This window comes from Fringilla coelebs (assembly GCF_963513975.1).
Source record: "Fringilla coelebs genome assembly, chromosome: 3".
In the NCBI taxonomy this organism is placed as follows: domain Eukaryota; kingdom Metazoa; phylum Chordata; class Aves; order Passeriformes; family Fringillidae; genus Fringilla; species Fringilla coelebs.
Window position 1 is genome coordinate 78,896,031 of NC_140030.1, and position 27,386 is coordinate 78,923,416.

At 39.4% G+C, this 27,386-nt stretch overlaps 1 protein-coding gene across 1 annotated transcript; it reads right to left on the minus strand.

The window, feature by feature from the left end:
• Positions 1–174: 174 nt before the first annotated feature.
• On the minus strand, positions 175–27,386 carry CDC42EP3 (CDC42 effector protein 3). Its single transcript, XM_084202010.1, has 2 exons — positions 27,188–27,386; positions 175–2,258 (listed from the first exon to the last, which is right to left on the minus strand). Exon 2 carries the CDS (start codon positions 1,976–1,978, stop codon positions 1,217–1,219), a length of 762 nt encoding a protein of 253 aa, XP_084058136.1. The 5' UTR covers positions 1,979–2,258; positions 27,188–27,386; the 3' UTR covers positions 175–1,216.

Genomic DNA, 27,386 nt, shown 5'->3' on the forward strand with positions numbered 1-27,386 from the left:
CCCTTAAAACCTCAGGAACTAAACTGGAGAAATCAACTGAATTAAGTTAGAATTGATTTGCCTGTTGGTCTCATATTTCTGCAACTAGTCTGTTTCTTTATAGCAGAAAACAAAACTTTGTGTTTTGGTGAGGCAGCGTAGTGAATCACAAAGACATAGCAATTTAAAGGGGTTTTTATTGTATTGCACAAGGTATTTATGCAATCCATGTAGGTACTGTATTGAAGGATCCACATTTCACAAACATTGGCTGTTGCTGCACACATCACTAGCATTGTGAATAACCAGTGCCTTCTTCAAAAAGTAAAATAACCAGTTGCAAGTTTAAGCATGTTGTGGAAATAAATGAAGAAAAAAGCAAGGACTATTAATACATATTTCTCTTCAAACACACAAATATACAATTTTCAGAAGAGCACCAATAATGCCAAGCAAGTATTTTGATGAGATACTGTATGTGTAGGCTCTGCAGTAAAAAGCCAATATGCACACAGAAAATATATTTCAACTTTTAAAATAATTTAACCATAATATCTTGCATGTGTCACCTGTTTACAACATAACATTTCATATACAATGTCAGGCCCAAGCCTCAACGTGTGTAAATTTATGCATACTCATTTAAAGCAGCTGAGGCTGGACCAGGTAATTCAAGCTGAGAAAGCCTTCAAACTGTTCACAACTGAATTCAGAGCGGTAGTGTAAGACCAAGAAAGTAGTTATGGTGAATTTATAACAGAAATGGTACTATGGAAAATGAAGAAAAACACTATAACACCCTCAAACACAAGGTTCTAGAAAGAGGCCTACACGTAAAGTGATATTGTAATAATTTATAAAAGTGAATAATTAGCATCCTACTCCTTTCTGACATTAAGAGATTCTCACATATTCAGAAGCCTGTAGAAGTGAACTAAGCAAATGTCACAATCAGTATCGTCCTCAAACGCTGTTTCTTAAGTTTCTGATGATTAATACTGGTACTTAAAAACATTTTATATCTGCTGAAACTGATTATTAAAATTTATCCTCCTGATATGAGAATTTAGTCTAATAAAAATAATGAAAAACAATAGGTAAAAAAATAGTATTTTAAGAATATTTTTAGAAAACTCATCATACAACTGCAAATACAGCTGATTTTTAAGCATCTGCTTTTGAACTGTGGTCTTCTGTTTGTTTTTAAGTGAATCACTGAAGCAAGGGAGTACCAGTTCTAAGATTTATTCTTGTCCATTACATTGAGGACCTCATCCAAAAGTGAGGGCCCCAAGTCAAGTTGTAATGAGAGAAGAGAGCCTGCAAGATCTGAAAGGGATTCTTCTGACTTTGTCTTGGTTAGTTCACATGAAAGCCGACTGTCATCCAGTAAATCAACTGTTTGCCAATCAGTGCATCGTTCAGAAAAGCTGGATGAGTGACTGTCGCTGCCGTTAGTAAAATGTGAAGAAGAACCATTTTGCCCCCATATGTCATCTTTGTATGTTTCTTCATCCTCCATCTCTTTAGCTTTCTCCTGCAGTTTTTCTTCTATTACTGGCTCACAGCTAAGCCTAGGATTTCTGGATGACCTGATGGATTCCTGCTTTGAATTAAATGTCACTGGTGACAATAAAGGCAATGTAAGGGCTTGAGAACCCCCAATGGCAGGAAGGGAAATAGCATTTTTGAGCACTGGTGATGGAGTTTCTGTAAACATGGATTCAGAAGTGCTGTTTGCCCTTAAGAATTCATTGTGGATACCAGACTGGCTAACTTTGGTTTCACCTTCATTTCCAGGCAACAGCTCATAATTGCCCTGCAAAAATGAGATGTCTCCAAAAACATCATGCTGTCCCTCTTTTCCAATGTGTATGGTATGACGAAAATCTCCAAGTGGAGGACTGATCATATCAGGAGATAAGATATCCCTTAGTTTGAATTTCTTCCCTTTCTTATTGTTAGCTGCTTTCAAGTAGATGGGTGTCTTGGCTGGCATCTTGCTTGTAGTTTCTGAGATAAGTAGTTTAAAAAAAAAAAAGGTTAGGGAAGGAGAAGCCTCTTACAAAGCCAGTTCTTCTTAGGAGACCTTCAGTGTTAGCAATGTTACATCGTCATCTTGAACCACTCTTGCACACAGACTCTTTTTCTTCTGATACAGAGAACTGTGGCGTATGTGAAGGTAAATGTCTCCCACATCAGCTCTTCGCAAGGTAGAGCACGCGTTTTGGGGTCAGGTACCAACCAAATGCCCTGCTACTTCCTCAACGTGAGAAAACCTGCATGGGATACAAAATCAGGTTATCATTAATTTATTTTTCATGGTTTGTTCGGTCTTGTTTTTACCAAACCCCAGAATTAGCAATGGTACTGACAGTTCCAGCCTACAGATTAGCTTTATGATGTTGCTTCCCTTCATTAGGCAGGATAAAAGAGTTCAGATTAACAAGGGCCACCTAACCTCTCTCTGACTCCATAGCTTTTTTTGAAGTCAGACTTTTTAGACACAGTTGCTGAGCACAATTCATTTGATAAATATCACTATCTCAAACTTTCTTTTCCTTATTGTGGCATTCAAAATGCTGACCTTTAAGAGCACATGAAGAAACACATTTATAACATTCCAGAACATTAAGTTTTTGGTAGATCCAGGAAGACTGACAGTCATTAAGAAAACTATTTTGGATATGGAGTAGACTCCCTTGATTTAGATAACTGGGTAATCAGATTACCAGCATTCAGATAATTCCAATTAGTGCTGGAACACTCACAAACTGTAACATTTCCAGTAATTGTGCCCATTTAAACAGTTTTAGGAACTAGAAGAAAGAGCTCTTCCAGGTCCTTACAATTTGTTAAGAACATCCAAACTCACAAGACTTAGAGAAGACTGATTCTTGTGACTATATTCTTTAGGCTACATGAATTCTTCATAGCAATTAGTTATAGACTAGCTCATGAATTATGCAGACCACAAGGCCACAGTGATTTAGAGTTGCTCTGTGCAACCAATTTTAAGAGTCTCTGCAAACCATGTTGTCCTACTAGAATGTGGTCTTTGAAAGGCCTGATAGAGCTAACAAGGGCTAACAGGCTATAAAGTCAAAAAACTACTGAAAAACACTCTTTTTTTAATACTTTAATGGTATATTTCTTCCTTATAGTGTCAGTTCCTAACTCTTGGACACTCTCAGAATTAACACATTTTTTTCGCCTGGACATTTTTATGCTTTCTTCTATTATGTCCATGCACCACCGATTCCCCTGCTCTCATTAGAATTCTCAGCTACAAATCCGTCACCCTTTGTCCATCACCACCCCCACTGTGCAAAGGAGATTATAGCTTTTACACAGCAAGACTGTTCTATATCAGAAGAGCAGGGAGCTGACTGTAACAAGGGCTACTTTTCTGCCTTTTACTTATGCCCTGGCAGGATTTTTGCTTCACCAAATTAAGCCCAGTGCAAATCACCAGGTTTAAAACTTAACATTGTATGGTTACACACTCAGGTTGTCAAGAAGCATTTAAGCATTTTAACAAATACTTTAACCACAATAATTAGTTCCTACAGTTGGGTACTTAACTGGGCATCACAAGAAGAGCTGGGAGTCTAGCCAGGTCAATGCTTTGGTTTTTTGATTCCCACCAGGTATCTACTGCACTTTGATAACGTTGAAGAGCCCTACCCCACCAAATATATCAGATGTAAACAGGTTAAAGTTGAAATACAAAATAAGTTCAATAATTTGATGTTGAGGATGATGAAACAGGAAAGCCTTATAAATATGATTGTCTGGCCTTCAATTTATGAGGGCATTTAATACTTTTAAGATCAATTTTGAAAATACAATTGATTGCATCAATCAATTGAAAGCACTTCAAAGCTTCCTCCTACACAACAAAATGGTAATGCATTAGGATCTACAATATACTAGGAGATTCACATTACTCCATGACAGTACTGCAAGATACAAAAGTAACTCCTGAATAAGATCTCTGCATGTACCACCTGCAATGGGAACAGAACTGATCAGTCAAATCGACCCTGCAGTTTTAAGGTCTAAAATTCACTATATTGTTTCCCTCCATTTATCACTACACCCAAGCAACCCATTTAACTAAACAAAATGTCCTCAACTCTACAGAGAAGACTATTATCAAACAAAGATGAATAGTGAGGTTTTTTCATAATTATGTAGGGGACTCAGCTCTATCTCACTTCCTAGAAATAACAGGCCAAATTCTCTCTGATTTTAATTTCTTATTCTTTAAGGTCTTTTAATTTGAATGAATGACAATGTAATGACAATGTGGTCCAAAGTCATGCCTGTTGGTCACTGGTTTAAAAATGAAAGATAAATGGTAGTTCATCCAAAGCTTTCATGGCTTCCGCCACTTAGGATCTGTATCAAAAACCATTATCACCAAATTCCACCGGGAGGTTTTAAAAAAACTTGAAGGACACAATGAAACATCTGAACATCAGGAAATATTAAAAAGAAAATGTAAAATAACTCCTAGGTATAAATAGGCCATTTTAACATACAAGAAAAGCACTATATTTTATTTAGCTCATAGCTCAGGGGGGAAAAAAATACAAAAACTCTGAAAGCAGCACAAACTTTGGATATCCAATTCTCCTTTAGTTCTTGCACTACGAGACAGCCCCAGTAAGGGGCAGTGTAAAACCACACTACCTCAGATGATGCTGCAAGAGACTCCACTATCAAGAATTCTAAACCCTCTCTATACAGCAGTCCCTTTAACTGTGAAGGCCTTGCCTTTCATTTGGCCAGTGCAAGAGGCTTTACATTTTAAGAGAAGAAATTTCACAATTACATGCTTAGTGCAAGCACCATTTTCTCTGCTGAAAACAAAGGCTATTCTTATTGCAGATTTCAGTACCCACAGTATTGGAAATCTGCAAACTACACCTTTTAAAGAAAAGGGCTCCCTTCCCAATGGACAGGCCTTCCATGTACAACATAACATAGCTTCAGAGCAACTGTATTTTGTTTCTGCATACCTATCCTCTTTGTCAACTACTGCCTAAAGGAGTGCAGATTTTTAGATACTTCAAAAAATAAATCTGGAAATATTCACTAAATCTACAATACTATTTTTATTCATACTTAATTTGCAATTAAATAAGGAAGAATCCATACAAATAGTTAACATATAATTGGCACCTTCCTGATTAAAGTTACAGATTTAATTACTTTATAAAAACAATCAGGCTAAACACACTTCAGTTTTACTAATTTTCTCAACTGCACTCAACTGAGTCTCCTGGATCAAGTCTTACCTATTTCATTGTGCCATCACATATAGCATATCTATGCACACACACACACACACACACACACACATATATATAGTAGTTCTTTTAGTAAGAAAAAAATGTATAAATCAAACTTGGGCAAATGAAGAAAAACCTAACAAGAATAAGCTTCCAGCTCAAATCCTAGAAGACAAAAATTGATCCACAAAATTTTCTCAAGAATCTTAACACCCTAACACCTGCACTCAACAACAAGATTTAATGGAACCTCAAGTGCACATGGGCTAAGAGAAGGGACACAACACAACCCAGTCTTGATATCAGGCTACACAATAAATTTCTCCTTGTCTTAAAATGAGACCTTTTTCAGATCTTACTGCTAAAAGAGTCTCTTGTTTTGACTAATTTCAGCTCAGTTACCAAGTGATTGTATAGCTAAATTGGAAAGCTGAGTGAGAAATTACCAGAAAACCAGAAGTCTGCAATCCTGGAGTGCCAGCCTACAGTGGAAGACCTTAATTTAAGAGAACAACAACATGAAAGGGTTTTCATTTCAGTTAAAAAGATATCCCCTCTCCTAACAAGATCCAAGCATGAGCCAAACCAGAGGAATTTCAGCCCAGTGAAAATTAAAGTTTTAGTTTGGCTGTAGCACTTGCTCATTTTCATTCCTATCACTTCACACTCTCATATAAGTATTTTGCTTGGTAACAAAGACTAATATTTTTAGAGGTGCTTCTCAATCTGCCTTCTGTCCACTCAGCAATCATCACCTTCCACACAGCTCAATGTTTTCCATGGATGCCTTAGCTTATTCCACGGTCCATTTTAAAAAGACAGACTATCAGCAAATATCTCAACAGCTAAGCTTGCAAAGTCAGAGACAAATAAGGGTCAAGGTGCAAACTTTTATTTGCACACACATCCCAAGAAACATAGATCCCTTAGCAAAGAAATTAGAGAAAGAAAATCACATTTCCACTGAGCAGAGCCAGAAGTGACTGTGTGTGCTGAGAAGTCTCTGGGCTTCCTCTAGGACAATCCCTTGCAAAGGCTCTGCCTTACACATCACAGACTAGAAGTACATGAAGCTCAGAGAAAGGCCTTTCCAAAGCATAGTTTAAAATATAATTGAAATACCTTGTGAAGCAAGTCAATAAGAGAAAACTGAGTCTGTACATCATCTAAAATATCCAAATGAAAGCACAGCAACGTAGCAAAAGACAGACAAAACTATGCAACAAACAGCTGCAACTTTTCTACATGATGAACTATCTGCAAGCATAGAAGAATTAGACTTTAGGGCTTCATTCTAGGTTTTAGCTATCAGCAGCTTTCAGCAGTACAAACAAACTCTTAAGAACATCCTGGTCAATTACTTTCACTATGTCTAAAACAGCATCAAGTGTAAAACACATTTTTATTGGTTTTATAACAGGGGCCTGAAGTCATGCAGTCACAATTCCTGAACGCTAGTGAAATACACTCCGAGTTAACTCCTCAGGTACAAGAAAAGCATCAGATGATGCACCACAGAGCTTACCTCTTATGTTTCTGGGGACTCAGATGTCCTTATCAAACCATCAGGCTCTGAAGACAAGCAGCCACAAGTCTGTCCACTTCTAGACCAGACCACCAGCTCTCCACTTATAAAGCCACTACCTTCTAAGCAGCTTAAACCGCATCAGGTGCTAACACTTCTCCCTCCGGATTGTTTATAAGAGGCAGAGGCATCTGTATTAAAGTCAATTTCCCTTGATCAGGTTAGACGTCCTTGTCTCCTTTGCTTCTCCTTTCATCAAAGAATTGGCACCTTCCTGATTAAAGCTACAGATTTAATTAATTTATAAAAACAATCAGGCTAAACACACTTCAGTTCTACTAATTTTCTCAACTGCACTCAACTGAGTCTCCTGGATCAAGTCTTACCTATTTCATTGTGCCATCACATACACTATTTAGAAAATGAAGGAAAAAAAAAAATCCCAAATAATTTCCACAGCTACAGAAGCACAGGTCAAGAGAGGACCTGACTCTTGATTAATTTCTAAATTGCCCTGAAAAGACAGAGTTGCCACATGCTAGCTGTGAAGTTGTTTGTCCACCCTTCTCTTAAAATTCCCCATAAATGCAGACTGCATCCATTAATTTAATTCACAGAGGTCAGTTATCAGAGAATATGCACCTAAAGCGTTCCCTGTTCCAATCTGGCTCCTGATTAATAGAATAAATTATTTTATCTATTCTAGCTGTGGAGAAATAAAAAAGTAGATTTTTTTTTTAAAGGCAAAAAATCACATAAGCATATAATTTGACTTCCCTTGTATAAAACATTTTTTTCCACATAAATCAAAGGCAAATAGTACAAATAGTTGTGAGTTGTCCACTGGAAGAAGGGTTAATTGCCACTAAGTGTAAGCACAGACAGGGACAGCCTGCATACAGCGTCTTTCTCTCCAGGTATCTTCCATTTCTCCAGCACCTTCCTGTTTTTTCCCCCTCCCTAAAACCTAGATTTACAAACAAAGGAAAAATAAGTTCTTGATTTTTACCTATTGACTCCTTTAACTCTTGCCACCCTGCTCAGCTCTCTTTCAAACAAATCAATCTCATGTAAACCAAACCAGGGAACACTTTCAACTAATTTTCAACCATTTCAACTCATATATTATATGGAAATGAATGAAGTATTTAATCTATTTAAGAGTGTTTATTTTAGCTTGTAAGAAAAAGAAACAAAGGAAAGAAAACCTGATTTGGGGGGAAGGAAAAAGAAAGAGGTCTAATTTGAGCAACTGGCCTCAGTCTCTAGTTATTATTTTGTTCTTTATCGGTCTGAGATTACAAATGCCCTTTATCAATCAGAAACCTTCAACCTTGTTAAAGTACTTGAACACTAAGTTGTTTCTCAGTCATCCTTTTTGAACAAAGTGAACAGGGGGAATTCCTCATGTGGTGATAGTGGGGGAATAATTTTTAGCCTTCTGGTGTCTCTCCCTCTCTCTCTTTTGAATGACCTCCAATTTTTCAACATTGTTTTCCAAGCAGATCAGAATTAATGACAATATTTCAATATAATTCTCCCTAACAGCATATATGAAGAAAAAAATCACTTCTTTCTTCCCATCATCACTGCCTTGTTTATAAACGAGATCATACTTTTGCTCTTATTCTCACCCTCTTACAACAGGAATTTTCCTGTATTTACAGGGTAAAATTATATTACAAACCATTTAAGAATTCTTGTGCTAGTATAATAAAAACAAGTTCTCCAAGCAGAATAAACTATACTGGAAAAATCAGAATTTGTTATCCTTGCCTTTAATGGGTTCAGAGTGGGTGTCTCCATTTTATTTTTTTTAGGATCAATATACAAATATATTAATTTAATCAACAAATTTTGGCAACACAGCCAGTGGCAGTGCTCATATTACACTGTTTTTCCAGTAAGATTTTACTCCTTTCCTTGGGGGAGGAAAGTTAAAAAGCTTTCCAAATTATCATTCTCCAGCTAATAAACTGGATTTACACTCTACAGGATAAAAAGCAATGCCATACTTCAGAAAGAGAGAGAAACATTTTATTTCAATGTGCTCAAGCTGTGAATCAATAAATCAGTTGAGCTTTCTCCATCTCCATCACCAATATACTTCACCAATATCCATCACCTGCAAATTTGTACCACAACAATTTTGTACTTATTTGCAAGATGCTCATAAAAATACTATGCAACCCATACTGTATAAATAGATCTCTGTTGTATCAGTGGAAATACATCCCTCTTTGATACTGACTTATTTTTGATATTTACTGAGATTCTAAACATTTTTAATACATGCTTTCTTAACACTGTAGAGGACTAATATTTTTTTAATCTGGTTGTGATGCAGTAAGAAAATAAATGCCTTACACAATGCTTATGACTACTCATTAGAATATTTTAAATAACTTTTTTAATCAAGCAATTTTTTTACTTTTCAACAGGTTTGACTCACAGCTTACTTTCAACTTTGAAAAGTTAGCATCTTTTCTAGAACAATAAAAAGTTTCTTTTCTCCTCTTCTCCAGAGACAGGGACTTAATGAGCTCACTGTATTCTGTTGTTCAGCTTCATGGATGGAAACAGGTCCCTTCACTACCTTTTCCTTAGCTTTGCTGGCTGGTGCATTCATACATACATTTAGTACCATATAGTTCATTGGCTTCCAAAAACTGGATGAGCGCACGCCCATGCAGATTTAGGCAGAGGCGCGTGTCAGTACAAGGTGCAGCACAGCATGTTAATGCAGCCAGCCACGGTGAGGTTCTGCTACGTCAGACTGCACGCTGAAGCACAGTCACACATCTCCTCCTACAAGGTCACACACCAGATGAGCAAATAGCTGGTTACCATAAACCCGTAAACTCATCCATTGGTTCTCTTCAGCCATAGGGAAAAACATGAAATTGGACAAAAAAATCACCCCTACAACCCGAGCCGATGTGCCACCTAAAAGCCGGCAAACTTCTCTGGTTGAAATCTCAACCGTCCCCTTTGATGTCAGCCAGCACTCAGATCAATTTAAATGGATTAGGAAGCCACACTCCACACCCTTTGTGATTCCGAGCAGGTTAGCATAGATGGCTTTCTGTTTGGACACAGAGGGTGTAGCTCCTCAACCCAACTCTGCTCTCAAAGCCAGTTTAAGAAGTTCCCACCTTGGATTCATCACTCCTCATTGCTGGTTCCTGGTTCTGCACCGCAGTTCCTGGTACCCTTCACAGGCAGACGGACCTACCAGTCACACTTCAAACTGGTCACAGCCGCAGTCCTCTCCACTGACTCAGTTTACAGGACAGGCTTAGCAACAGCTGCAGCTGCCCGATGGCAGTGCTTCAAGAGAGTTCAAGCCCAATATAACTTGCTGTCAGAAAGGCATTCTCTCCTTCCCCCCTACTGTGTGCACACACTTGACCCCTTACAGGCCAGTTCAGCACACAACAAGGTGAAAACTAACTAGGAAAGAGGTCTAAAAACACTAGGCTTGGCGTGAGACTGCTACTCTGCTGTAAATAGTCCTTCCAATAGCTAAGCTATCTCTTGAGACACTAAGCTATCTCTTGAGACACCAGTCTTAGAAAGCAAGGAGTTGTGGCAGAAGGGCTGGGCAATCCTTAACCATCTCTCCTGCAAGGAAAAACGTCCACTGAATTACATCCAGACTTTATGCACTCCTGATGTGAAAATGGCTTTGTAGCTCCACTTGTTTCTGCCTTAGGGTTCCTAAGACTGCTGTCATACAGAAATTAAGTTTTTCTAACTTTATTTAATATACTCATACTATTTCTGGAAAATACCCTTAGTTTAAAATTTTCGTAATTGCTAGCTACTGACAAAAGGCAATCTAAAATATAAGGATCCTGCAAGGTTTCAAGAAAAAAAAAAACCCAACCACCAAACCCACAAAACCCTACCCTGAACTCCTGACCTCCAATTCTCAAATATGCTTCATCTCTAAGTCAAATACTCCTTATCATCCCCTTGAAACACAGAAGTGACATAGGCATATCACAATCACCAGTTCTATTATTCATTTTTCAGAGTGTTTAAATAAGTATTGACCATCTTTAAGTGGCTGATAAACTAGTTTTAAAACAAACTTGAAAGCCAGAGAGCCCTCTATAAGCAAAGACTAACAATGAGGTATATAGAGAGATATATAGATACAGAAAAATCTAAAGTTGCACAGAACTTATTTTTTTAATTACACAAAAGAAGGATGAATCTTGTGCTCTGTTGCAGTTCTGCCTCCTTCAGAGAATTGAATGGTCATCAAGATGAGAGCAAAGTTGATGACATTGGGGTAGATGGAAGAAAGAAAATGCTTCAATAGATTTTTAAAAAATCTTCACTGAATTACTTTTTTGGTCCAACTCATGCCTCCTTTAAAAAATGGGCCTGAAATCACAAAGCAAATAGGGCTTCTAAAATTTTGTTATCTACATCCAGTTTCAAGTATATTGTTAGTACAGCTAAGGTTTATCACCCTTATATGAAACAAAAGGGAAAACCCAGAAATTACATCTTCACAGTGAGTTTATACTCTACTTCTAACAAAACAACTCCACTATTTGAAGGGACAATTTGAGCAGAGGTAAGAATCTGGAAGTTTAAGTGACAACTGGAAGACATGTCATATTCTGGTGCTGCTCTGCAGCATATCAGTGATGCCTGCAACATGCCCCAGCTGACAGGGATGCACCACACTGGACAGCAGTGAAGGGGTCCCCACTGTCTCCCAAGACATTTGGTTCTCTACCTTGAGTTGCTTGTACTCAGCTGATCAGACTTCCTTTTTTCTGGAATATATCAAGTACTATCAGGGTGAATTCACACTTTGTGCCAATAGTCGTATTTCACATACTGCTCTTAAAACCGGTCAGAGCAAATGAGTCTAATTTGAAAGAAATTAATATACTCAGCACTTGTAAGGAGGTGTACTGTCTGACTATCCAGAGTGCACAGTGGCAATTCAGTGCCAAAGCTAGTTTACTGATTAGCAGCTGATATTTCTTTCAAACTCTAAATCCCTCGTATTTAATTAAACTGTCCAAAACATTGTTGTCTCAAATCCCACTAAAGCCACCTTCTCAACACTCGGGGTTTACATCAGCCAGCGCTCAGCACCTATCTTCCCATTATTGTAGCCATATTTCAAAAGATAAGTACAGATCTAAGACAAAGCCTAAGCCAAATGGTGAATGGGATGACAGCCCTTGTATAGACTGGACTTTGAACTTGCATGTGCAGGCAACATGAGAGGATAAGTAAATGGGTCAGGGAAGCACGTTGGATCCAGTGAACCCAAGCAGACCCAGTGTACTGCAATACAAGTCCTGTCTTTGCAAACTTCTGGAAAAGCATTTTGCAGACATTCGTTTTCTCTCAGCTCTCTGCAGGGGCTCCCGCTTAGAGCTTTGCCTTGAGACCGCAAGAGAACATAAATCTCTCTGTTCAAAGGTCAATATTTCAAAGTGCTCCAAAATGGACGTTTTGTTTTCAAAAGTAGTGTCAAGGGAAGGAGTTTTGGCGGCAAAAAGAAAACTTCTAGTGGGCAGTCACATTAGGGTAATGTAATCATGACTCATGCTCCTCACCCATTTCCTGACTAGGGCTGAGCATGATCAAAAGAAAGCCAGCCACAGTAATGCTGCCGCTCGTTAATGTTAGCTGGCCTGAAAGGATTACAAACTACCAGAAAACAAACTCATTGCAGAGCATCCTATTTAAAGCCTGACACAAATCGACACTGACAAACACAGTGGCGTAACACCAACCAAAGCAACTTGCCTTTGTTGCAAGAAACAAGTAATAACTTTTATGATGAGTTCTCCTACCCAACCAACCCTCTCACACACCTTTAAAACACTGTAAATCCTTGGGAGGATGCCTAGCGAGAGGGAGGGGAATGTGTAGTTGCTAGTTAGTATCTAAAGAAACACAAGATGCAAGGACCTTTTGGAGAGGATCACACCGAACTCAGACTGCCGTAAAACAACAACCAGCTCCCCAAAAAGGCTGTAAAAGAACATACAGACGGGACAAAGCACGAATTGGGCTTAAGTGTCTCCCACCTTATAAGAAAAGCACTGCATGGGGCAATTTCTGTCTCAGTGTTCCCCTGTGGAGCATCCCGAGTGAAGCGTGTGCTTAATGATGCAAATTGCTGTTCATTTTATAAAGATTTCTTCAGCAGAAAACACATTTCAAATCTTTGTTGGGACCTCGGTCACATATAATTTGTTCCAAAACCCACATTAATTAAAACCCCAAAATTAATCAGATATTTCATCAGAAACCAGGCTAGACATTAGGTAACAGATGCCAACACCCAGCTGCACCTCTCTGCAGCCCTCACAGGCCAGATAGAATCATAAAATCATTCAGGCTGGAAAAGACCTTTAAGATCATCCAGTCAACGAGACAGCTTCTTTCCCTCCCTCTTACCTCAGAAGCACAGCTATGAGGCTACATTTGCAGGCTCCTTTCACTCCTTTATAAATGCCAAGTAAGTGCTAAACATGCTCCACAGCACCAGTTACAGTGTTCCTTATGGTACTTCCAACCAGAGAGATCAAGGGGAGAGAGATTCTGAAGGTGACCATTACATACATAATCCGTTGTCAAAACCACTGTCCAGAGATTTAAAACTGATCAGCAGTGGCATTCCACTCTCAAGATACTGAGGAGACCTATACCAGGTGTCTGACAGCCAAATTCAACCCAAATTTAACAACTGTCTTTTTAGTAATGCCTCAGCTCACCGTTTAGTAATCTTACCCTTTTGCCCTTCACATTAAACAGAGTACTGGGGGACAACAGGTGGGAGAAGCAAAGTGTTGCACAAGGCAAAAGTTATGTTTAGGTCTGACTAAACAGATACCAGCTAAGTGTATTGAGCCTATAGTTTATGCAGGTTGCAGTAATTACTTCAGAGTTGAGAGAAGCTGGCTCTGAATCAGAGCACTCACACATATACCATATATTGCATTGTGACACTTGTTTCTGGACTGTTAAAGCTCTGTTCATCTTGTTAATACAACTCTAGCAGCACAGAAATTAGGTGTAGCAATCCCTTTGGGCATGGATGCACCTCGGTATTGACCAAGAACGAGCTCTTACCACATTCTGCAAGTCCTTCATGTACCAATACATACAACTGGTATGGAAAGCAGTGGTGTGTAGGCAGAAAAATAAAAACATAATTCTGGGACCTACTTTCCCATGTAAAGGGCATATTTATTTACTTAATCCTCTAATAAGTAGGTAAGATGAAATGCTACCTTTACTGCAGGCTATTTAAAGCAAATTTCTAATGGTTCTTGCAAGCTCCAGGGAGCCAAAATTCAAGCCATGGGAGAAGCACTACGTTGCTGAGTGTGGTTTACCATCCTTCAAAAATTTAAGAAAAGATGACGTTTTAGAGCCCAGGGCACACAGCTACAGCACTGACAAAAACTTCTGCTGGGGGACAAGGGAAATCAAGCAAAATAAAACACAGCAACAACAAAAGAAACACTGCAACACCAACTCAGAAGACAAAAGCAATGTAAAGATGTTCAGAAACCAAGCCACCTAAGTAAGTGGACAGGTATTCCTGATTTTCTTACTGTAGGCAAAGGCAGAGAAACTGAAGTCAATGTCCTTGTCCTGAGAGCAAATCCAAACCATACCCTGCAAAAAACCCCCACAACATATAATAGTGTAACAATGCACTAGGATTGCATTAATTTAAGGCACAGTGTGGGCCTCTCTTCTCTGGTCCATATGGTTCTTTTAACAGAGATAGCATCTGTGGAAACAAAGGCAAGAAACAAACTATAACTCCCTGAATTACACAACAGCAGAGACACTATACTCAAGAAGTTTAAGAGGGAACCTGCATTCAGATAGGGCACCAACATCTCAGTGTTGCTGCTTCAGTACTGGACCAGAAGAAATTATTGAATAATGTAGGGCTTGTTCCACAGGCTCTCTGGATATAGCTCCCTTGGGATGGAAGAGAAATACCATAACTAAAAGACTCTGAAACACAGTTCCATCAAAAGGCATGTACAGTAACCTCTAAAAGGAAGATATCACCCAAGTGCCATTCTTTCTTTCCCTCTGTACAGGCCTGCTAACCTGGATTCACCAGAGGCATGCTCCTTCTGGCTGCAGAAGCAGTGGGCAGCATACCTGGGTTTCTTCCTTGGAGCCCAAGGAAATCCTTACTGGAGGAAAGTATTAAATAGTTCACTAACGGCTACTAAGACCAATGTAAAAAGTAGTTCAGCAACACTCCTCCTGCTGTAGTCATAGGCTTCCTAAGTTAAACCACATCCTTGAGTAAAATGGGATTTTGTTGTTCTTTTGTTTGTTCCCTCAGAACACAGCACTAAATAGGGTTCATCCTACAATAATTTGAATTAAATATATATCTTAAACAAAAATCAAGCCACGGATATATTGCTGTTAAACTTCTGCTATTCCTGGAAAGACCATAACCCATTCACTTGAGAGGACAAAAATGGGAAGAGACAATTTAGCATGGGAAAAGGAAAAAGGCACAAAAAACAGAAAAAAAAGAAAAAAAATCTGCGCCTAGTCAGTAAACTAAAACTCTCCAAGTACAACACATTAGCAGCTTGCAGGAAAACAGTTAACTTTTCATAGTCACCAGGTTCCCAGATTAATGGCTCTGATTGAGTTCACACCTCCCAAAGTGAGTATTTCAAATTGTCTGAAACAAGGCAGGCAATTTCACTCAGGGTGCCAAGAGGCTGAAAGAGCATTACATCTTAAAGCAAAATCTCAACTTTAAAACCAAAAAATTATGAATACCTGAAAAATCCGGAGACTCTTAACCTGACTTGCATTTGGACTATTATGTTCCCAGTGACTTGTTATTCAACAGACAAACTGAGTGCTGTTTTAGAACTTGATTAAGTTTAATAAATAATAAAACTCCCTTAATACCTCTTGCTAGTTACCTTTCAGATGCAGAAGATACAGAAAATTTTTTCACTTGTTTTAATCAGACACCAAAATATTCTTCTTGAGCTTTCCACTGAAATTCTGTAATTTCCTATGTACTCGAAAATAGCCATGTGCTCCTGGGTCAAACACTTTGCTGATAGCTCTGAAAACAACTAAGATAACTTCTTGAGTCACTAGTTTACATCTTTCCTCTTTCAACAGAAATTGAATCAGTGTAATTATTAGAGGCTATACTGCAAACCAGATCAGAATCAAAACTCTTGCTTTACTAAATAGATTTCAAGATACAAAACTGGTACCTCTGCAGTTGAAGGACAACTTGCAATATATACAGCTCTTTTTTTAGCCCAGTACATCCACTGAAAACCACAAATATTCTTTTTTTTCCTGTCACAGGATCTCAGATCAACTATGAGTTCTTACACAGCAGCTTAGCAAGCCTGATTTCATAGGAGTTTCTCTCCATTTGCAGGCCCTAAAAGGTAGTGCCACTCCCAAGTCAGACTGATAATACAAAGAAAAAAAAATCCTAAAAAAAAAATCTTAGAAAATCTTCTTTTCTAAGGGCATTTGGAGTTGTATGAGCTTTCTGCTCAGCAGGACTTGAAGCCTGCATTACCAGCGAGTGCTCTTTAAACTCTTTGCCTTGAAATGATCCATTTCAGTTTGAAAACTCCCCTAAGATGATCTGCACAGGAAGACTTGGACTCCAAGGGAAAAATGAAAAGGTAGATAATGAAATTGAGGATAGAGCGGCCTTGATCAACTGTGTCCTTATTTCAGCTGGGATAGAGTTAATTTTTTTTTATCCTGGTAGCTGGTACAGTGTTGTGCTGTGTTTTAGATTTAGGGTGAGAATAATGTTGATAACACACTGATGGTTTAGAGGTTGCTAAGCACTGTTTACACAAAGTTGTGGCTTTTCAGCTTCTCACCCCACCCTAGGACTGAGTAGGCTGGGAGAAGCTGAGAGGTGACATGGCCAGGACAGCCGACCCCCACTGTCCAAAGGGATGTGCCATAGCATATGGTATCATGGTCAGGATACAAACGAGGGGGAAAGGTGACCATGGGCCACCGCTCAGGAATTGGCTGGGCATTGGTCAGCAGGTGGTGAGCAATTGCACTGTGCATCCCTTGTTTTGTATATTTGAATTGTTTTATGATTATCCCTTCCTTTTCTGTCCTATCTCTCTTTATCTCAACCTATGAATTTTACCTTTTTTTCCCCCCTACTTCTCTCCAAATCCCATTGGATGGGGAAGAAGTGGGCAAGCAGCTGTGTGGTGTTCAGTTACCTGTCAGGTTAAACCACCTCAAACTGGTATCTGAACACCAGCAAGCCACTTGAGTATTAACAACAGCCCAAGTCATGCACTCAAGTTTAAACTAGAAGACTAAATCACAAAGGCCACAGTTTGAGGAAGGAAGACAGTGCTCAGAAACAGAAATAAGAGGTCAGAAGAGTTAACCAAGCTGAACCTCATCCTCTTGGACTGTAGTCATAAGGGGCTAGTGCAATTCCCTGCTGCATGAGAGGACACTGAAAGGAAAGATCCAGTAATTCGGTATTTGGCCATCACCATGTCCAGTTCCTGTAGCCACAATTCCAAGAGGATTCATGAAACAAAAGAAAGTTCCAGGAGAGCCACAAGACTGACATTATCACTTACATTTCATAGAAGTATAGAAACATTAAGGTTGGAAAAGACCTTTAAGATCATAAAGTCCAACTATCTAGCTTCAGTTTGCTAGACTGAAGCTTGTCAAAGCAATTACAAAGGAAAACATACATTTTTTGGAACAGCAAGGACAATTTAATCAGGCTTCTCTGTTATTTGAATATTTGCTAATTTTTTGTTTGTTTTTTAAGAAATTATTATTGTTTAATTCAAACAACTCAGGCAGAGCCAGGAATCATACTGACACAGAACTGGGTAATGATTCAGGAAAGGCCTACAGCTTGTCAGAAGCAAGTTCCCAGTGGTCTGGTCTGACTTTTATCATTCAAGATATGAACAGTATTCTCCTCTAAATTCATGGCATTTCTCTTAAGAATTAAGTATTTGGAAAAGTATTTTTATCTCAGTAAACCACACTAAATTTTTAGAGCCTTTCTGTCCACAGATTTTGTTTCTTTGGCCATCAAGATGACTATGAAGGTTGAAAGGACAAATCTCCTGACAGTTATCAAAATAGACCTCTCATCAAAACTTGTGTTTGGAAAATTCTCATCCTTCAGCACAAAACAGAAAAAAAAAAAAATTAGTAGATCTCTGTGTTGAACACTACTTCAAATCCTGCATGGTGAACCAAATAAATTCTGTCCTGTCAAACTGCCATCAACAGTTTGAGATCATGCAAGCTTTTAAAACTGTTCCTCCTTTGACACTGTGCAAGCAGAAGGGCACCCATTTCACAGCAACTTAGGCCTCTTCAAAACAGAAGAAAAAATTAACATTTTAAAGTCCAAGAGGAGTATTTAAGATCCATGACCAAGCAGAATCCATGTCCAAGTACAGATACCTAGTTTTGAAGAAAAGCACAATTTAAAAATATTATATGTGGCTTCATTCACTTTTACTCAAAAAAAAAAAAATCACAAAGTTCTTGAATTTGAAAATACAACTCTAACTTCTTTCAAAGTCACATCTCCTGCGTATTGTTACTACTGCAAAACTTGACTTTGGGACTTTCAGGACACTTATTCCAAAATGACAAACTTTGAAATTTGGAAAGCCCAATAACTACCACCAGCTACCTCAGCAGATGGATTGAAAGAACACACTGAATCAGAGCACCTGAAAAATCATCTGGTACCATTTAAGTCAAGGATCTTAAATGTACACACACACATAGACAGTTGCTCCTACTTCTGCAGATACCACTTTTATTACAGAAAAAATACACACAATTTCTCAGATGATGCCTTTTCAACACATCCACCTACACTTCAGCTGTCTTGAAAGCTTCCATTTTAAGGCTTATTTTCAGAGTTGTTTATCAATATCTGACACTGCCATTCCACATTTTCTATCCTCTTCTGCAGCCATCTGTATGTGTTTGTTTATTGGGAGGACTAGAAGGAGGTGGGAGAATTTTAACCAAATTTTTAAACTGTTTCTCTAATGAGATAAAACAAAATTATCTAATTTGACTCCCTTGCTGTACCCCTTACTCCCACAGATACGCAAACCATCAGAATCCACAACATTGCTAACAGGTTCTGGTACTTCTGTACTTTTAAATGTGTCTTTTCCTGTCATCCTGAATTACTAGGACAGGCAATGTCAAGGTGTTAAAGTGTATGATTTTTTACAAGATTCAGTAGCTTTAGTGTGTGACACCTAGAATCTTTTGAAATCCACTCTATTGAAAATATCAGGCCTCATTGCTTACATTGCTCCATCCCCACAAACAACTCAGTTGGCAGGAATAGCCATCAACCCAAATTCAGATCAGTGATGGAATCTCTGCATAAAAGCCAGGGATGTGGAACCAGGAGATGGAGGACGGTGGATGTGGGGAAGGGATTAAGGTTTATTCACAGATGCAAGGAACAAAGACATTTACACAGGCTTGATGCAGGGAAATTGGTTGGAATTTAGCAACAGGAGTAATTTGCATGTTTAGACTGTTCATTTGGCCATTGAAGCCTTCTTTCCTTGCAGATTTTTCAGTTATATGCAGATTATATATTTGTATTTTCAGAAAATATTTGGATACATTTAAAGATGTACAATTGAATGAATATACTGGTCATACAAAAGGCAATGTCAAAAAGCCTCCAATTTCTCTGTTGTTGCTTCATTAGAAAACAATTCTGTCACTTCCTCCTATACAGCTGTCAAAGCATCTCCCAGTAATCAAAATTACACCATGCCACAAAATACCTTATTTACAATTTCTATTTCTCTGCCAAGGTAGAGGCACGGTTGTACTCCCAAGGCAAAATAACTACTGCAACTAACAGTGAAATTAATTCTCAGACAAAAAAGTGAAAACCATCCACAGCATAAATTGCATGATTGTTCAGCACTTCCATTTGGAAAGGCAGGTTTTATTTTTGTCTTCACAAATTCCTTTAGGAACTCCTACAGATTAATAACCTTCTTGGACTCTTGCTATTGTAACTTTTTTTTCTTTGGGACCAGAAGTATGCATTTTTTACAGAGCTGTACAGTCCACTGGTATCAAATGGATTACTTTGTTGTCCTTGCTGTTGACCTTAGGGGATTCTTATCTGAAAGACTCCAGAGGCTGAGATGAGTATTCATACTGCCTGAAGGTACACGAAGAGAAAACCAGAAGAAACACAGCCTCTCTTTCCACTGAAATCATAGCAAGCAAGTGGGGAGGGACATGCAAAACAGAGCAGCAGCCATACAAATTACTGTCTATTATCTTCGTTCCTAACAACAGATTTTCTATTTAGTCTTCAGGATTTCTGTGTGCCACTGATTATTTTGCATGTTACTAACAGAAACAAGTTAAGCAGAAATGCTAACAGCAATGAGCAAACCTTTTCATTTAAGTCTTTCATCAAACTGACTAGATGCTAACCCTGCCTTCTAGGCAGCATGACCAAAGTGAGTAGTGAATTACTACAAATTTGTACTACTGCAGCATTACACCCCTAACCACAAGCCAAGTATCTAGTATATTAAGAATTACACACATATAAAATGACAGCAATAACATCTCACAGAAGACAGTTCCTCAGCTGTTGTGTCTTTTGGAGCAAGGAATACCAACAGAATTGTAGCTGCTGTGAACATCACCTTCCTCCTATTTCACCTTTCCACTCCAACTGTTTGGACTGAAGCAAAGTACAGTCCTGTATGCCATAAATACAGCCTCTGCATGGACGTGCTACTCCATTCTTCGCTTCTATATTCCCATCTGGGAAACAATCAAACAGAAGATACCCCCAGATGCATTACCTCTTACCCTCCTATGAACCATGATTATTATTCCAAGGTCATCTGCTACAGGAGCCATGAGCAAGCAAAGAATCAGCCTTAACTTGATCAAGAGCAGTGATCTATGGTATCCAGAGCAGAAACACTGAGCTGCATCTGACCTGCAGGACAATTTATGGCACTACTCTTTCATTGTCCCTCTTTCACTCACAATGTAGTTCTTCTACTGTTCAAACCTTAAATTGGGCTAGCCCCTAAAATTATTTCTAGGAGCAATGTATCCTTCAAAGGGAAATGCCAAAGACTACACAGCCACAAACCATCCTCCAGATTAATAGAGACAAATCACTGAAATGCCAAAGAAAAGTGCCTTTGCAAGGACCACAGTGCTGGGGAGAAATGGCATGGCTGGCCTTTATATGGCATTACAAAAGGCAGAATCTGCACCTTCTTTTCTCTTCACCCTCACTGGGGCATGTGCAACTTCAGTTCCAAGTATGCTTTTATTTTTATTCTTTGTGGTTACAGAAACATGTACTCTCAAAGAACCAACGAGTCACATTAATGCTTCAAATGACAGGGACCTCATAAAATTTCAACTGATTAGGCTATCATTTGAAATCTGAACATGAGAATACTAATCTAACTGTCCTCTGGAAACAAATTGTAACCAAACTGAAATTATGCTTTAGTTCTCAAAAGACAGTTTATCAAATAATCCAAAAATAAATACAAAAAATAATATTGATGGCCATTCCCCCATAGAATTTCATTAAAATCAGTGGCAAGAGTGCCTTAAAAAGATCCTGTCACAATGAGGATAAGATATTTATGGTGTGCATCTTCAGCACAGCAAAGAGGAAAGAAAAAACAAACCACAACATTCACCTTGGACACTCACCAAAATTCCACCACAACCTGGACTAATCTGTTCTTCAGTTTCAGATCTAATTTAGCCAATCTCACAAATAAATAGAATTTAAGTAAATCAAAATATGCACTGAACCATGTTAACTGAGCTGAAAAAGTAAAGTTAGAGGTTTCTAAAAAAATATGTAGGCCTTCATGAAAAAGATGTATGCAAACATACACAATTCAGGCTTTACTTAGGTCAAACTAGAGATACACATAAGAAAGAATAAAGAATGGAACTTATTTCTGATTAAAATATCTTGATGGATATAATTTAAAAGGTTAGATTTAGGAAGTATTAGAACAAAGAACATTTAAAAAATTGTTCTGGCATCATAAAGGATTTTTAAGGTTTGAAATCACTGAAGTATTGATTTTTTGGGTAGAATTTAAAAGCTTTCTGAATGAGAAGACTCCATAAGTGCTGTCATATATTTCTTAAGAATATAAAGGAAATATGTGGAAAATAAACAAAGAAGTGCAAGAATATAAATACGGAGCAATAGCCCCCAGCAACACCAGCATTATATTTCTGTACATCACTTGGTACTAGTGCATCACAAGTACTAGAAAAAACACACCCAGAAAAAAACCCTGTCTACTACACTGACCTACTCACATAGTCTGAGAACACCACCTCCTTATAAACAGCTTAAGGAGCTTTACTTGAAGAGGAGAATCAGAGAAAGTATTTACCAAAGCAATAAGATCATTTAGCCTCTTCTTTATTAAGACTTATTCATACTCTTACAGGGATTAGGATTTCTCCCGGTGAAGATGGTGACTGAGAGCTCTGCTGGCTAGGGAGCTGGTTTCACAACCTCTCTGCAGAAAGGCTTCAGAGATGCTGACTGTGGTAACAGCAAAGCACCTTTGATCTTCCTTGCAGAGTATCACTGAGAATTATGAACCCCATAATTAGAAATATCATAAGTAGAGCACTAAGGTTACAAACTCAAAGAATACAAAGTTAGAAAATCCAAAGATTACATTATTTGTGGAATCATTATTTGATTCCTTCATCATGTGCACCACCCAAACCAACTACGACAGAGCAGGGGCTTCAGCTTTAGCCCAGAATTTCAAAAGGATCTTCCTTTTTTGCTACGTCTCACCTAATTCACCCCACATACTATGTAAGGCAAGAGGGCTGTGAAAAATAACATGACCTTAATGCACTTATATGTGTATCACACATATATGTGTATTAAGGCACATATGCACATATATGTATATCTACAGGCTTTTGCCAACTTATGGATACATCCTTTTACCAGAAAAACAGGCTTTAGAGTTTTGGGTTTGCTTGACTTGAATGTTATACTGTATAGATTTCTTAGCAGGGAGGGAAACAAAGGAAATTTCTGAGTAACAGTTTGCTTTTATTTATTATTTTTATGCTAGTGCCTAATATTCATAAAGCAAAAAACCCCACACTTGCAATGAAGACTCAACACCTGTTTCCTTTGTGATAGGCACAACACAAATCCTCAGATACATATAAAGTTTCTATAGCAAAATAGTGAGAAACACACTTGAAACACCTGGTATTTCAAAGGGATGAAAAAAAAATACACCAAGCCCTACATTTTAGATCTTCCAAGCAAAGATATGGAGTAGTATTTATTTTTAGAAAGTTCTTACGGATGACTGAAAAAAATTAATTGCCATGTAAATGTACCTAAACAAGCTTGCAGACCTGATTAAGCAAGTCATACCTAGTCTCAGCTTGTCATCAGCTCTTGTATCTCTACAGAAGGTCAGCTGCTGTTTACATGTAATCATAGAAAAGTTCACTTAGCTCGTTCAGAATGAGACCCAGCACAAAAACTCACAGTATCAGTCCATTTAATTTCTTATCTAACATGCTCCCCCGTGATAGAAATCAAAGCAGTGTATCAGATTTGGTGAGATTTTCTCTATTATTCCGTGCAAGTAAAAACAGCATGAACACAACATTTACATAGTTAAGTTGTATGTTGCTGCTCTACCACACATAGTGAGGGTTGAAACCCTTCATGTGGCTCCCTGGCATTCATGAGATACTAGGTAATCAAGTTTTAAGAGTATTGCAACACTCGCTAATTTCAAAGATAAGAATAACTGTAATTCAAATTACTTGTGCTAAATATACATTTCAGTAAAATGGTCTTGCATTAAAACCTACTAAGATCAGGACGGTACAATTTACCATGAGCATTCAAAAAGGACTCTCACATTTTCAGAGTTTTAGGCACTAAAAGTGTTATTTGGCTGTTGGCTCAGCCTGTAAATGGCTTGCAAATGGCTTACCTTTCCTCTAATAAACAAAAGCACAACACAAAAAGGAGTAAAATACATTCAGCAGTTCACTAGCCTCTCATAAGAAAAATCTCACAGTTGCTTACAAAGATTGTTGACTAACTGTGCTCTTGTAGACTTGACTAGCGGTAAAGCCTAAAACAAATACTTGTTTCTATACTTGACTATTTATTCCACAAATATCAATGAAACTAAGGAAAGGTATAACTACATCTTGTCACCCTGGCCAGCTTTGTCCTCTTGTAATCATCCCATTTTATCTTGGCAGTGTGCTTCCTGAGGCTTTTACTGGGTCTTGATTTAACCCTTGAACTATGAGGAAGTTAGTCTTGTCAGCCAGTCCCAGCTGCTCCCATCAGACTCACCTTCCCACCAGGCACCATGCTGGATCAACATCGTTGCTCAATAACATTAGGAATGTCAATTATGAGTGTAAATACAGAACATTGTAAAATACTGTAAGCAATGCTTATCTGCATGAAAGTCAACCAGAAATTTTAATCCAGCACTAGAAGGGCACCTCTTCTTCAGCATGAGCTTTACTTGAGCTCATGAGTCGTTGCACCTTTTTCTGCCATCCTGCTTCACACTTCACGCAGGATGTACTGAACTCGGCAGAGGAGCCAGAACTCTGCTCTCACTGCTCCACCCACACATCCCTTAGCACCCCCAGCCGCTTTCACTGCCTATTAACCCGTCTGCTTCTTAGTGAGAGGAAACCATTTAAAACCAGTCCTCTACCCAACAGCCGAACACAATTCTTCCCACATCCTCGTTTAAGTTCAGACTTCAGGTTATTAGGGAAATTCAGCTTGCTATCACACAAACAACCAAACAACACTTTCAGCCAACTGCTTTCCCCATAAGCATTGCACTCATGGAGATACCGCGGCTTTTAGGTACAGACCACCCAATTAGTTCAGTTTTACCACTGGGGGAAGGAGAGTTCTCCATGAGATGGTTCAGATCTTGAGAATACATATTTACTCTGACGTGATCATGAGAGGGGAAAAAAAAAAGATGGTTTTATTTGTTTATTTCCAAAAAGTAAAATTTGCATGGGGGAGGGTGAAAGCCTGTAGTGGTTTACATTATTATGAAAGGCCAAACAGGCATCAGGTGACCTGATCCACAGCAATTCTGTTAACTAAGGTGAGGAAGAAGAGAAAGAACTGGTCAGAGAACATTGCTAAGCCCTTGGGACACACACGATCTCACTGGCAAGAGTAAAGGAGAACCTGATGGCAAATTCTGCAGGGCAGAAATAAATTTTTTTAAATACAAGTTCCCATTTCTTTGCCTAACTATTTGTTAAAACTTGGGCAGAGGACCAGAATTTCTTCTAGAAGCCATCTAGGTCAGAAGACTATAAACCAAAGCAGCCTCCCTAATTATGAAAAGCTGAGAGCAAAGCATGTTCTGCCATGAACCGTGGCTTTTGTTGGTTACAGTAAAGCTGATACAAGTGGTTTGGAACAGTTTTAGATGTCTCTTTCAAGTCAATGTGCCATCTAGCCACAGCAGTCAAATAGAGATGGTGCAGACCCACGCTGCCACTGCCTCAGGGAAAATGTGGCTCTGGGCTGCCTCTCAGGTGATATCCATCTCTTTCTTTACGAAAATTCACCCATGCCACCTCCTGGTGAATCAGGCTGGCTTTACCAATCACAGAAGAGGGGCGGAGGTACTTTCTGCAGCCTGGTTTTTACCTCTGTGGATGTACAACGTGCTCCCCAGACAACAGTAACTGTGATTACCTTTAATCTAAGGAGAAGATAGGCCCTATTGTTTCCTTCCCAGATACCGCTGGCTTTTGCTGAGGCCAGGAAAAATCATTCCCTTCCGTACTCTTCCACCGACCAAAGAACCTGCTCAGTTCCTCTCCTTCGCGGGCTGTAATGCAAAACAAATGTTCAAAGCAAGGAGTGCCTCGAACATAGGAGCCTTCTCTTGCTTTTCTGAATGTTTCTGCTGAAAGGCTATTTGTAACACACCACAGAGTGCAAGTAAATCTTACTGCTAATGCTAAAAAAGGCTGAAGCCTTTCAGTACAAGACACTTTAAAAATAAATCCTTGCAACAGCAATCACCTGCTGATACATGCTTTTATGTTTAGCCAGCTGCCAAGATGCCACATCTGTCACTTCTTGCTTCCAGAAATGTGCTTTCCTTTTCTGTAGGGAACGAGAAAATTCTGCTTCTAGAATTGCGCTGAGTATCATGATGCCTTTTTTGGTATCTCTGTCATTCCTCTAAACATCTGAGCCACAGCACATGGATTACAAGATTTCTGGTAGTGTGTATCTAGAGAATTGTTCAGCTTTAGATTTTCATACCTTAAACCTTCTGATTTTTTTCATCTACATTCTCCTCAACAATGTTACATTCTTACAACCTATGTATAACTGAAATTAATGGTCTATGCATGAGTCCTTGTCTCCCCCTACCCCCCCCGCAGATATTTTTCAAAGGAAAATAAGAGATCAAAATCGTATTTGTTACATTAAACATTTCATAATAAGCCTTCTTCCTATTTTTAAAACAAAGCAACAATCTACAGTGACGCAAGTCCTAAATTAATTGCTTCCTCTATTTTGGTCTCTTTTAAATTTCTACTGAAAATAAATCAAGTCCTTTCTATTAATCTACAGCCGGCATTTCTTCAGCAGCAGCCCAACGCAAATTCTCAAATTTGACTTCCCAACTTGAACTCTTAGCTCGACAACCAGCATCACACCGGGTACTAACTTGCCCCCAGCGCAGAGCTTGCCCTCGGTCCAGCCCCAGCCGGGCAGGGAGCAGGGCACTGAAGCGCACGGTTATTCTCAGCCCCACGCAGGAAGGCGCGGCGCAGGGGGACACACCGCACAAAAAGGAGCGCAGCCTGTTTCGGGGGGGGGAGGGTGTAGGCTGGGTATGCCTCCTGTTTCCAGGGCAAGGGCATAAAATCTGGTATGCCAAAATACACTAGCATAGAAATTTAAACCGACACAGGGGCGAATTTCAGCTCGGAATTTCAGTGATGTAGAAACACCCCGAGTCCTTCTAAGCGATAGCTCGGGCATGAACCTCCCGAGCAGCCAAACAAGATCATTACTGGTACTCTCTCTAGCTACCCCGAAATGCGTAGCCTCCCTCCCAGCCCCCCCGAGCGGGTGCGCTGCGGCCCCGCCGCCGCTCCGCAGGTCAGGAGAGGCAGTGCCGCGTCCCGGTCGCGCAGCCCGGCGGTGGCGTCCCTCCCGCTCCGCGCCCCGCTCCCCGCTCCGACTTACGGCGCTGCCGCTGCTCCCGCGCCGCTCCTCCCTCCCGAGCTATCTCCCTCTCGCCAGTGCGGAACCGGGAGGGCAGCGGGGCCGCCCCTCCGCGACTCGGGCCGAGCGCGGCACCTGCGAGCGTCTGTCAGTGCGCGGGCGGCGGCGCCCCGTGTGCCGGGGGCGCGGCGCGGGGCCGCGGGCGGCGAGCGGCTGCCGC

Coding starts and splice junctions, on each gene's coding strand:
- CDC42EP3 (XM_084202010.1), bottom strand. CDS start 1,978: ATGCCAGCCAAGACACCCATCTACTTGAAAGCAGCTAACAATAAGAAA.